At 43.1% G+C, this 12265-nt stretch overlaps 1 protein-coding gene across 1 annotated transcript in view; it reads left to right on the top strand.

The window, feature by feature from the left end:
* The window catches only part of LOC120064486 (leucine-rich repeat flightless-interacting protein 2-like), an 84822-nt gene extending 74916 nt beyond the window's left edge, over nt 1-9906 (top strand). The window contains exons 8-12 of the mRNA XM_039015096.1: nt 2035-2084; nt 7928-8045; nt 8203-8282; nt 8399-8503; nt 8852-9906. Of these exons, the coding sequence (XP_038871024.1) occupies nt 2035-2084; nt 7928-8045; nt 8203-8282; nt 8399-8503; nt 8852-8959 (461 nt within the window). The 3' untranslated portion in view covers nt 8960-9906. The remainder of the gene's footprint in view (nt 1-2034; nt 2085-7927; nt 8046-8202; nt 8283-8398; nt 8504-8851) is intronic.
* The last annotated feature ends 2359 nt before the right edge of the window (nt 9907-12265 follow it).

Raw genomic sequence — 12265 nt, 5'->3', positions numbered from 1 at the left:
CCTGCCTGCTCAGACAGAACGTGAACGAAGAGGAGAAAAAAACGCAAGGAAATCAAGCAGTGGCAGCCTTACAGATAATTCATCCAAAGGGCTTTGAGCTCTCAAACACAGCAGAAAGCTAACACCATACGATGCCCCGTCACCTTATCAATTCAGCCACTTTAATTTACATTAATGCAGAATTCTGTGTTTTTAACGCAGGAGAAAAAATATAAAACATAACAAATATCTTGCTGAATTTTGTAAACGCAGATCTAAAATGCTTCTCAAAATTTCTGCTCGGCATCAGATTACTTTTGTGCTTCAGTTTCACTTCTCCACTCAAACGAGCATTCTATCAGCAGACAGTTCTCTGAATGATGTGTAGCTACTTTTCTGATACTTTTCTCAGTGTAGCCAGACTACTTTTCTCTTGTAAAATGCAAGATGAACTTTAACCAAAACATTAGGAAAAGTAGCTGGCTACATTCTTTCTATGATAAACATTCGAAATACAGTATCATGACCATGCATCGTTTTTGCAAGAAAGACCTTGCTTTTTCATTGTAAGCTCATTTACCTGTGTGGCTGCCAGCCAAATAGCGTTGCACTTCTGTTGATAAAAAGGAAGCTATTTTCTGTCGAATGTGCTGCACTAATGTATTTTCTGTGAAGGAAAACTATAGTTGCACTTCCCTGATCACTCTTGAAGCAAAAAACACTTGACTTTAAATATGAAACGCGACCCTTGTCAATACACAGCTGGACTGCTCCCGCTTTCTCCCATTGTGCTATTTACAATCAAACATGTTAAGAGTAGGGGTGTTAACCCCGGTGTTCTGGCTAAATTCCCAATCTGGCCCTTATACCATCATCGCCACCTAATCATCCCCGGCTTCCAATTGGCTCAATCATCCCCAGGACATTGCTGTAAATGAGAATGTGTTCTCAGTCAACTTACCTGGTACAATAAGGGTTAAATAAAGAAATAAAAATAAACTATCAACTGTTCTGGGGGAAATACGGTTCATAATATGAAAAGAGGAACGCGATCTGCTGCATCTGCTAACGTATTGCACAAGTTGACTGCAGGTGCTTTCCTTAAAAAGTAGCTACAAATATTACTCTTTTTTTGTAAACTTAAAAGACCTAGTTTTCCCTGGCTATTTCCAAAAACGGTATACCGCCCAAGCCTCGTCCAAAGTTTGCCCTGAACAACAAAAATATTTTCTTGCTTGGTGTATTTTGACGAAGAGAGAAACTAACCGATTGAGATTGTCTCATGCCATTGAAATAAAAATCCTCCATGTTACAAGTCCATTCCATGTAGGCAATGATATCAGGTGAAATCCAAGCCCTAGGATATCATGTGCATACTATAAAATTGCTTTGTGTTCAGTATATGCCATGTTTCCTGAATTCATATGATGATATGACTGCTAGACAAATTGTATACCGTGTAAGAATATGTCTCCCTTGTTAATCACTGGTCTAAATGTTTCTTCATGTGCACTTTTTGTAAGGAAATACCTTCTGACCCTTTTCATGATTGAATAAAATAAGTGATTACAAACTTTGAGAAATACACTTTAGTAATGTATAATAGTACTTATGTGTTGTCTGCCTGTCTATAGCAGTCTCATTGACGCACAAACATCATCTCTTCGGCTCAACTTCCCTCATCCATTAGCTGTTTAGCATAAAAATGCCCTAGAGGGCTGTGTGCCCTCCTCTCCAGTTTCTGCATGCTAACCATAACTCCACCCCTCACCTACGCTCTCCCAGTGGACACCTGCTCCATTGCATGCATCAAGTGACTCTAAACTCCTCCCACCCCGACTCAGCCCCTCCCCATCCATGTACTTGGCTCCTCCCACCCCCGGTATGTTGACATTGGTTTTTACTGTATGCTCAAGTTGTTCTTGCATGAACATAATGAAAGTGTGTATTGATTGGGTTATAGATGCTTACTCAAAGTTATACAGATGATGGTGAGAAGTTCTGTGACACTTTTAACACTAAGCAGATCCGCTCTAAAGACTTTTTTTCTTTCAGAGATCCGCCTGAGGAAGCTGGTTGACGAGCGGGAGAACTTGATAGGACAGGTGAGTAAGGACATCCATCCATCCGTAGTCTGTCACCCATTACGCTAGCTGAACTCTTCAACTGAATTGGCAATAGACCTACAGGCAAATAAAATGAAATTGTATTTGTCACATATGCTGAATACAACAAGCCCATGACCAACAATGCAGTTAAGAAAATAGAGTAAATATAATATTTACTAAATAAACAAGTTACTTTTTTTGTTTTTGTTTTGTTTAAAGTAACACAATAAAATAACTAATGAGGCTATATACAGGGGGTACCAGTACTGAGTCGGTGTGTGGGAGTACAGATTAGTCAAGGTAATTTGTACGTGTAGGTAGGGGTAAAGTGACTTTGCATAGATAATAAACGGTGAGTAGCTGCAGTGTAAAAACAGGGGGGGGGGGGTCAATGCAAATAGTCCAGGTGGCCATTTTGATTAATTTGTTCAGCAGTCTAATGGCTTGGGTGTAGAAGCTGTTAAAGAGCCTTTTGGACCAAGACTTGGCGCTCCGGTACCGCTTGTCGTGCGGTAGCAGAGAGAACAGTCTGACTTGGGTGACTGGAGTCTTTAACCATTTTTGTGGCCATCCTCTGACACCGCCTAGTATATAGGTTCTGGATGGCAGGAAGCTTGGCTCCAGGGATGTACTGGGCCGTACGCACTACCCTCTGTAGCGCCTTACGGTCGGATGCTGAGAAGTTGCCACACGAGGCGGTGTTGCAACCGGTCAGGATGCTCTCGATGGTGCAGCTATAGAACTTTGAGGATCTGGGAACCCATCTGGGAACCCATCACCTAGCCCCCGTGATATGCAACTTTTCAGGGAAGTTAGGAACAAATATACACAGGCAGTTAGGAAAGCTAAGGCTAGCTTTTTCAAGCAGAAATTTGCATCCTGTAGCTCAAAAAAGTTGTGGGACACTGTAAAGTCCATGGAGAATAAGAGCACCTCCTCCCAGCTGCCCACTGCACTGAGGTTAAGAAACACTGTCACCACTGATAAATCCACTATAATTGAGAATTTCAATAAGCATTTTTCTACGGCTGGCCATGCTTTCCACCTGGCTACCCCTACCCCGGTCAACAGCCCTGCACTCCCCACAGCAACTCGCCCAAGACTCCCCCATTTCTCCTTCACCCAAATCCAGATAGCTGATGTTCTTAAAGAGCTGCAAAATCTGGACCCCTACAAATCAGCCGGGCTAGACAATCTGGACCCACTCTTTCTAAAATGATCTGCGGAAATTGTTGCAACCCCTATTACTAGCCTGTTCAACCTTTCTTTCGTATCGTCTGAGGTTGCCAAAGATTGGAAAGCTGCCACAGTCATCCCCCTCTTCAAAGGGGGAGACACTCTAGACCCAAACTGCTACAGACCTATATCTATCCTACCCTGCCTTTCTAAGGTCTTCGAAAGCCAAGTTAACAAACAGATTACCGACCATTTCGAATCCCACCGTACCTTCTCCGCTATGCAGTCTGGTTTCAGTGCTGGTCATGGGTGCACCTCAGCCACACTCAAGGTCCTAAACGATATCATAACCGCCATCGATAAGAGACATTATTGTGCAGCCGTATTCATCGACCTGGCCAAGGCTTTCGACTCTGTCAATCACCACATTCTTATTGGCAGACTCAACAGCCTTGGTTTCTCAAATGATTGCCTCGCCTGGTTCACCAACTACTTCTTTGATAGAGTTCAGTGTGTCAAATCGGAGGGCCTGTTGTCCAGACCTCTGGCAGTCTCTATGGGGGTGCCACAGGGTTCAATTCTTGGGCAGACTCTCTTCTCTGTATACATCAATGATGTCGCTCTTGCTGCTGGTGATTCTCTGATCCACCTCTACGCAGACGACACCATTCTGTATACATCTGGCCCTTCTTTGGACACTGTTAACTAACCTCCAGACGAGCTTCAATGCCATACAAGTAAAACTAAATGCATGCTCTTCAACCGATCACTGCCCGCCCGTCCAGCATCACACTTCTGGACGGTTCTGACTTAGAATATGTGGACAATTACAAGTGCCTAGGTGTCTGGCTAGACTGTAAACTCTCCTTCCAGACTCATATTAAACATTACCAATCCAAAATTAAATCTAGAATCAGCTCCCTATTTTGCAACAAAGCATCCTTCACTCATGCTGCCAAACATACCCTCGTAAAACTGACCATCCTACCGATCCTCGACTTCGGCGATGTCATTTATAAAATAGCCTCCAACACTCTACTCAACAAATTGGATGCAGTCTATCACAGTGCCATCTGTTTTGTCACCAAAGCCCCATATATTACCCACCACTGCGACCTGTACACTCTCGTTGGTTGGCCATCGCTTCATACTCGTCGCCAAACCCACTGGCTCCAGGTCATCTACAAGTCTCTGCTAGGTAAAGCCCCGCCTTATTTCAGCTCACTGGTCACCATATCAGCACCCACCCGTAGCACGCGCTCCAGCAGGTATATCTCACTGGTCACCCCCAAAGCCAATTCCTCCTTTGGCTGCCTTTCCTTCCAGTTCTCTGCTGCAAATGACTGGAACGAACTGCAAAAATCACTGAAGCTGGAGACTCATATCTCCCTCACTAGCTTTCAGCACCAGCTGTCAGAGCAGCTCCCAGATCACTGCACCTGTACATAGCCCATCTGTAAACAGCTCATCCAACTACCTCATCCCCATACTGTATTTATCTTGCTCCTTTGCACCCCAGTATCTCTACTTGCACATTCATCTTCTGCACATCTACCATTCCAGTGTTTAATTGCTATATTGTTATTACTTCGCCACCATGGCCTATTTATTGCCTTACCTCCCTTACCTCATTTGCACTCACTGTATATAGAATTTTATTTTTTCTACTGTATTATTGACTGTGTGTTTGTTTATTCCATGTGTAACTCTGTTGTTGTATGTGTCGAACTGCTGTGCTTTATCTTGGCCAGGTCGCAGTTGTAAATGAGAACTTGTTCTCAACTAGCCTACCTGGTTAAATAAAGGTGAAATATAATAAAAATGATAAATCTTTTCAGTCTCCTGAGGGGAAAAGGTGTTGTGCCCTCTTCGCGACTTTCTTGGTGTGTTTAGACCATGATAGTTTGTTGGTGATGTAGACACCAAGGAACTTGAAACTCTCAACCCGCTCGATGTGACTGGGGGCGTGTTCAGCCCTCCTTTTCCTGTTGTCCACGATCATCTCCTTTGTCTTGCTCACATTGAAGGAGAGGTTTTTGTCCTGGCACCACACTGCCAGGTCTCTGACCACCTCCCTATAGGCTGTGTCATCGTTGTCGATGATCAGGCCTACAACTGCCGTGTTGTCAGCAAACTTGATGGTGTTGGAGTCGTGCTTGGCCACGCAGTCGTGGGGGAACAGGGAGTACAGGAGGGGACTAGGCACGCACACCTGAGGGGCCCCTGTTTTGAGGATCAGCGTGGCAGATGTGTTGTTGCCTACCCTTACCACCTGGGGGCGGCCCGTCAGGAAGCCCAGGATCCAGTTGCGGAGGGAGGTGTTTAGTCCCAGGGTCCTTAGCTTAGTGATGAGATTTAAGGGCACTATGTTGTTGAAAGCTGAGCTGTATTCAATGAACAGCATTCTGACATAGCTGTTCCTTCTGTCCATGTGGGAAACACTAAATTAAGGTTCTAGTGGCTCTTTTATGATATGGGGTGCATTTTCCTGGCATGGTTTACAGTTGAAGTTGGAAGTTTACATACACCTTAGCCAAATACATTTAAACTCAGTTTTTCACAATTCCTGACATTTAATCCTAGTAAAAATTCCCTGTCTTAGGTCAGTTAGGATCTCCACTTTATTTTAAGAATGTGAAATATCCGAATAATAGTAGAGGTAATGATTTATTTCAGCTTTTATTTCTTTCATCACATTCCCAGTGGGTCAGAAGTTTACATACACTCAATTAGTATTTGGTAGCATTGCCTTTAAATTGTTTAACTTGGGTCAAACATTTTGGGTAGCCTTCCACAAGCTTCCCACAATAAGTTGGGTGAATTTTTGCCCATTCCTCCTGACAGAGCTGGTGTAACCGAGTCAGGTTTGTAGGCCTCCTTGCTAGCAGACACTTTTTCAGTTCTGCCCACAAATGTTCTATGGGATTGAGGTCAGGGCTTTGTGACGGCCACTCCAATACCATGACTTTGTTGTCCTTAAGCCATTTTGCCACAACTTTGGAAGTATGCTTGGGGTCATTGTCCATTTGGAAGACCCATTTGTGACCAAGCTTTAACTTCCTGACTGATGTTTTGAGATGTTGCTTCAATATATCCACATAATTTTCCTGCCTCATGATGCCATCTATTTTGTGAAGTGCACCAGTCCCTCCTGCAGCAATGCACCCCCACATGATGCTGCCACTCCTGTGCTTCACAGTAGGTCCTTCGGCATGCAAGGCTCCCCCTTTTTGCTCATAACAATGGTCATTATGGCCAAACAGTTCTATTTTTGTTTCAACAGACCATAGGACATTTCTACAAAAAGTACGATCTTTGTCCCCATGTGCAGTTGCAAACCGTAGTTTGGCTTTTTTTATGGCAGTTTGAGCAGTGGCTTCTTCCTTGCTGATGTCGATATAGGACTCGTTTCACTGTGGACATAGATACTTTTGTACCCGTTTCCTCCAGCATCTTCACAAGGTTCTTTGCTGTTGTTCTGGGATTGATTTGCACTTTTCGCACCAAAGTATGTTCATCTCTCGGAGACAGAACGCGTCTCCTTCCTGAGCGGTATGACGGCTGCACGGTCCCATGGTGTTTATACTTGCGTACTATTGTTTGTACAGATGAACGTGGTACCTTCAGGCGTTTGGAAATTGCTCCCACGGATGAACCAGACTTGTGGAGTTCTACAATTATTTTTCTGAGGTCTTGGCTGATTTCTTTGGATTTTCCCATGATGTCAAGCAAAGAGGCACTGAGTTTGAAGGTAGGCCTTGAAATACATGCACAGGTACACCTCCAATTGACTCAAATGATGTCAATTAGCCTATCAGAAGCTTTTAAAGCCATGACATAATTTTCTGGAATTTTCCAAGCTGTTTTAAAGGCACAGTCAACTTATTGTATGTGAACTTCTGACCCACTGGAATTGTGATGCAGTGAAATAATCTGTCTGTAAACAATTGTTGGAAAAATGTTTTGTGTCATGCACAAAGCAGATGTCCTAACCGACTTGCCAAAACTATAGTTTGTTAACAAGACATTTGTGGAGTGGTTGAAAAACCATTTTTATTGACTTCAACCTAAGTGTATGTAAACTTCTGACTTCAACTGTAGGTCCACTCAACCCCTTAGATGGCAAGATAAGCGCCAACAAATTCACAGACATTCTGAGTGATCACCTTCAACCTATGGTGAATCATTTCTATGCTGATTGGTGTGGTCTCTTCCAGGATGACAATGCCCCCATCCACAGGGCACGAGCGGTCACTGAATGGTTTAATGAGCATGAAAACTGATGTAAACCATATGCCATGGCCGTCTGTCACCAGATCTCAACACAATTGAACACTTATGGGTGATTCTGGAGCGGAGCATGAGACCGTTTTCTACCACCACCAACAAAACACCAAATGTGTAGTTTCTCGTGGAAGATTAGTGTCGCAACCCTCCAATAGAGTTCCAGACACTTGTAGAATCTATGCCAAGGTGCAATAAAGCTGTTCTGGTGGCTCGTGGTGGCCCAATGCCCTAATAAGACAATTAATGTTGGTGTTTCCTTTATTTTGGCAGTTACCTGTATGTTTGTGTTGCTGTTTCCTGTAGTTTTTATACAGCTACAATTTGAATAGGTTTTAACTGTCTGTCTGTCTATGTCCTGAATGTGGTCCTCCCTATAGGTGAAGAAACTGAAGGCCCAAGTAGAGCAGAAGAAACAGAGGAACGAGATTGAGGACTCCAGCCCAGAGGGCGAGGTTCTGGAGAACGGCACAGACCCACACATACAAGACCTGCAGAGTAAGATTCACAGACACTGTAACGTGTTATGACTGAGATGAATAACTCAAGACAAAAATGTATGTTAGTCCTAACTATGTTATTTTAATAGGATTCATATTCAGTATCTACTGCATTGGCACATCAGACCTTGTTTTCTTTTTTCCCACATTTGCAGGAGATGCCAGCAGGCAACTTAGTGACCTAAAGTTCAAACTTGTCAAATCGGAGCAGGAAGTGACAGCTTTGGAACAGAATGTAAGTGTACTGTCATTAACCTGGTTGATTGGAAAGAGATAATTATCACAGATCCAAGTTTTGCTCATTTGACTCGTTATAGGCTGAGATTCTCATGTACTCTATCCAATCTGCAGGTTACTAGGCTAGAGGGTCAGGTGACCCGCTACAAGGGTGCGTCGGAGAACGCAGAGAAAGTGGAGGATGAGTTGAAGTCTGAGAAACGCAAGCTGCAGAGAGAAGTATGGTCCCCCAGCTGTCAGTTATGTGGCTTAAATCAAGCTCCTATGCAGAGACCAGATGTCAGGGGTCTGCAATGTTCAGAACATTGCTTCTGAAATGGATAGAATTACATGGTCATGTGGAATAGAAGGGACTAGTTTCTCCCTCCTTTACCCGAAGTGTGCACTAATGGACTTCCCTGCATGGATTTAAAAGGATTGGACTAATCCCTTCAAATCTTAGGGGGAGTGAACAGGTGCACACTTGGGTTATAATGTACACAATTTGTGTTTTTGATTTATTGTTGATTTTGAATGAGTCTCTGAATAAAATCCTAATGATTGTTTTTTTCTATTCCTGGATGGCAGTTGCGGTCAGCGCTGGACAAGGTAGATGAACTTGAGTCGAACAACAGCCACCTCTCTAAACGGTTGGACAAGATGAAGGCCAACCGCTCCACGGCAACGACTCCCTAATGATGACCTGGCAGCATAACTCCGTCCCGATCCTGTCCGTCCACCAATGGCTGCCCACGTTGGAGGGAGTGTCCCGCCTTGCATTGGGCTTGCCTCTCCATCTGCTTCGCAACCTTATGAAAAAAAAAATACTTTAATTAACTTGAGTTATCCTAATCGCTAGCACACAGAACACAAACACGCGCAATGTGCCATTTTCTTAATGTCTTTGTTTTTGTTTGTTTTTCCAATGATGCGAATTCTTCATAGGTGTATATATGACACAGTAAATAACACACAGAAAGCCCTTACCAAGCACTAATTGGCGGGGAAGAGTAAGTCTGTATGTCTTATTTTCTGGGGGAAGGCGCTGCTCAGCACCAGAGAATTGTGGGAAATACGGTGCGACTAGGGGCGACTTGGGACTGGATTGGGTTCTTTGGACCGCGACTGGCTACTTGGGCTACGTAACTTTGCTATCCCATCTACAGTGTACAGACTAACACTGAATGTCCCTCTGTCCGGGAACTATCCGCCGCCTCACTCAACCCCCTATGTTCACCTTTACTAAACAGAGACGACATGGCCCCAAGTCTCAGTGGACTGAACTGAACTGGGTTAACATGGTGTGCCGTGGATGTGAAAGCATTTTTTTTGTGTGTATTTACATTTTTTTCCCCTCTTATGCCCTGCATTTCTCTTATCTGTGTCCTAAAAGCCAAATTATGAGCACGTTTTACCATGGTTGGGTGTATATGTTTGTCTCTTTTTGTGTTTACCTTTTGTCTCTTAAAGGGCAACTCCACCACTTTTCAACCTTGTTTTCATCATCATCACATTACCAGTGTCAACGGCGCATTTGTACATTTTGAAGAAAAAACATATACAGTTGAAGTCGGGAAGTTTACATACACCTTAGCCAAATACGTTTAAACTCAGTTTTTCACAATTCCTGTCTTAGGTCTGTTAGGATCACCATTTTATTTTAAGAATGTGAAAAGTCCGAATAATAGTAGAGAGAATCAATTCTTTATTTCAGCTTTTATTTCTTTCATCACATTCCCAGTTGGTCAGAAGTTTACATACACTCAATTAGTATTTGGTAGCATTGCCTTTAAATTGTTTAACTTGGGTCAAACATTTTGGGTAGCCTTCCACAAGCTTCCCACAATAAGTTAGGTGAATTTTGGGCCATTCCTCCTGACAGAGCTGGTGTAACTGAGTCAGGTTCATAGGCCTCCTTGCTCGCACATGCTTTTTCAGTTCTGCCCACAAATTTTCTAAAGGATTGAGGTCAGGGCTTTGTGATGGCCACTCTAATACCTTGACTTTGTTGTCCTTACGCCATTTTGCTACAACATGGGAAGTATGCTTGGGGTCATTGTCCATTTGGCAGGCGTATTTGCAACCAAGCTTTAACTTCCTGACTGATGTCTTGAGATGTTGCTTCAATATATCCACATAATTTTCCTGCCTCATGATGCCATCTATTTTGTGAAGTGCACCAGGCCCTCCTGCAGCAAAGCACCCCCACATGATGCTGCCACTCCTGTGCTTCACAGTAGGTCCTTCGGCATGCAAGGCTCCCCCTTTTTGCTCATAACATAATGGTCATTATGGCCAAACAGTTATATTTTTGTTTCATCAGACCAGAGGACATTTCTCCAAAAAGTACGATCTTTGTCCCCATGTGCAGTTGCAAACTGTAGTTTGGCTTTTTTATGGCAGTTTTGGAGCAGTGGCTTCTTCCTTGCTGATGTCGATATAGGACTCGTTTAACTGTGGATATAGATACTTTTGTACCTGTTTCCTCCAGCATCTTCACAAGGTTCTTTGCTGTTGTTCTGGGATTGATTTGCACTTTTCGCACCAAAGTATGTTCATCTCTCGAAGACAGAACGCGTCTCCTTCCTGAGCGGTATGACGGCTGCGTGGTCCCATGGTGTTTATACTTGCGTACTATTGTTTGTACAGATATACGTGGTACCTTCAGGCGTTTGGAAATTGCTCCCAAGGATGAAGCAGACTTGTGGAGGTCTACAATTATTTTTCTGAGATCTTGGCTGATTTCTTTTGATTTTCCCATGATGTCAAGCAAAGAGGCACTGAGTTTGAAGGTAGGCCTTGAAATACATCCACAGGTACACCTCCAATTGACTCAAATTATGTCAATTAACCTATCAGAAGCTTATAAAGCCATGACATCCTTTTCTGGAATTTTCCAAGCTGTTTAAAGGCACAGTCAACTTGGTGTATGTAAACTTCTGACCCACTGGAAATAAGCTGTCTGTAAACAATTGTTGGAAAAATTACTTGTCATGCACAAAATATGTGTCCTAACCTACTTGCCAAAACTATAGTTTGTTAACAAGAAATTTGTGGAGTGGTTGAAAAATGATTTTTAATGACTCCAACCTAAGTGTATGTAACTTCTGACTTCAACTGTATATAGAGTTAAAATTTCTACCCGATGACAAGTTATTACATTTTAAAAACAGTGATTTTCAAACAGAGTCGTGGTGACGTGGGGAGCAAGAAAACACCCTACCTTCGGTTAGAAACTCGTTGGAGGTTTTGAAAATCAATGTTTTTTACTTTTAATACTACCCTGTAATATCACATGGAAACATTATTTTAGGACCACAGGTCATAGAAAAGTGCTGTTTTCCCATATGGAGATAATGAGGTTGAAAAGTGGTAGAGTTGCCCTTTTAAGTCCAAGGGCTTGTGTAGTCGATAGGACACAGGAGGTTGTGTATGCATCCCACCTTCCCAAGCTACACCTTCTCTCTTACCACAATTGCTATAATCATTGTCTCACAAACAGAATGTACAGTATTTAACTTCACCTATGATTTCACCCGCTTTCTACTTCAGATGTATGAATTTTTCAATTCGTTTTTTTTGGGGGGGGGACAAAATAATAGAGTTGAAAGACCGATTTGTCTTTTGAATGTACCCAGATCATGTTTATTAGGCGCCAAATGGAAGAAATGGTTCAAACAAGGAGGGACTACCTAGAATTGTCCAATAAGTTACGCTTATTATAGTTCTGTTGCCATTGGTTTGAAATGTTTTGCTACAGTGTGCAGGTGCCCTAATGAACACGACCCATGCGTTAGGTCCCAAACAGCCTGCCCAAATGAATGAACCAATCTACTACAGCCACAGCTATGAGTGAGCCTCGAAGCAGCCAATGACATGAAGACTCAGAGCAGCCTGCGTACCCCCCCCCCCCCCCCAAATCAGGTAGAGCCTCACTGACGTTTGTCTCAAGCAATCATGTAAAAAGGCCACCTCACATAATCTTGCTTGTTGAGACATGCT

Source organism: Salvelinus namaycush, chromosome 19 (genome assembly GCF_016432855.1).
Source record: "Salvelinus namaycush isolate Seneca chromosome 19, SaNama_1.0, whole genome shotgun sequence".
NCBI classification, from domain to species: Eukaryota; Metazoa; Chordata; class Actinopteri; order Salmoniformes; family Salmonidae; genus Salvelinus; species Salvelinus namaycush.
The sequence above is the reverse complement of the archived record's forward strand: the minus strand, read 5'-3'. Positions and strand labels throughout refer to the sequence as shown.